Source organism: Crocuta crocuta, unplaced genomic scaffold, assembly GCF_008692635.1.
Source record: "Crocuta crocuta isolate KB4526 unplaced genomic scaffold, BGI_CrCroc_1.0 scaffold289, whole genome shotgun sequence".
Taxonomy (NCBI): domain Eukaryota; kingdom Metazoa; phylum Chordata; class Mammalia; order Carnivora; family Hyaenidae; genus Crocuta; species Crocuta crocuta.
This window is the reverse complement of record NW_027533264.1, coordinates 1502670-1503542: the sequence shown is the minus strand read 5'-3', so window position 1 is coordinate 1503542 and position 873 is coordinate 1502670. Positions and strand designations below refer to the sequence as shown.

The 873-nt window shown below is 59.3% G+C and overlaps 1 protein-coding gene across 1 annotated transcript in view; it reads left to right on the top strand.

Moving 5' to 3' along the window:
• Nucleotides 1-873, top strand: part of MAP3K14 (mitogen-activated protein kinase kinase kinase 14) — a 20555-nt gene that overhangs the window by 15052 nt on the left and 4630 nt on the right. Inside the window, exon 10 of the mRNA XM_077747762.1 lies at nt 46-196. Coding sequence (XP_077603888.1) covers nt 46-196 — 151 coding nt within the window. The remainder of the gene's footprint in view (nt 1-45; nt 197-873) is intronic.

Genomic DNA, 873 nt, shown 5'->3' with positions numbered 1-873 from the left:
AGCGGGGGGGGGGGCAGGCCACACATGCTGCCTTCTGACCCACAGATTGCCAGCGAGCCCCCGCCTGTGAGGGAGATCCCACCATCCTGTGCCCCTCTCACAGCCCAGGCCATTCAGGAGGGGCTAAGGAAAGAGCCTGGGCGCCGTGCATCTGCGGTGGAGCTGGCGGGGAAGGTCAGCCTGGCGTTGCAACATGGTAAGAGCCCCACACTGGCTGCAGGGGTGAGGGAGGGAGGCCACACGGCCCGTACTGGGCCCACCACCAAAGAGATTCTCACCAGATCCCTAAGGGGACACGCGGGAGTGCACTGCAGGGTCACTTGCAGGAGAGGAGTAGGCTCAGCAGCGGCGTGTCCCTTGTTGGGAGAGGCCAAAGGCAGGGTGGTCATCAGGGAGATGGGCAGGGAGGTGGGCAGGGTGGTGGGCAGGGCGGGCTCCATGGAGCCCCATGCAGCAGTTAAAGCAACTCCGTGTTCACAGGGCAACCTGGCTGGATTTTGAAACTAGTGTGCTGTGTGGGGCAAAAAGGGGATGCACAGAGCGAGGCCTAAAACATAATACCTTTTTTGTAAACTAAATATTGAGAAATAAGAACCACCCACACTTTGCAAGAATACGATCAAACCCAAAGTGACACGGCACATAGAATAGAATGTCCCCGGTGGGGAGGGAGGGGTGGGCAGGGGAGAGGCAGTGGTTATGGGAATGAAAGGGGAATAAATAAAACGGGAGACAGACCCTGCATGCCCCCCAAAACATAGATGAACTGCCCCCCACTGCAGAGAAAGCACGGAGTGTGGGGAGGGAGGGTAAGAGAGATGGGGAGGGGGGAGGGGGGCAGGGGGAGGTCAAGGAGGCTGGTTCCTGGGAACT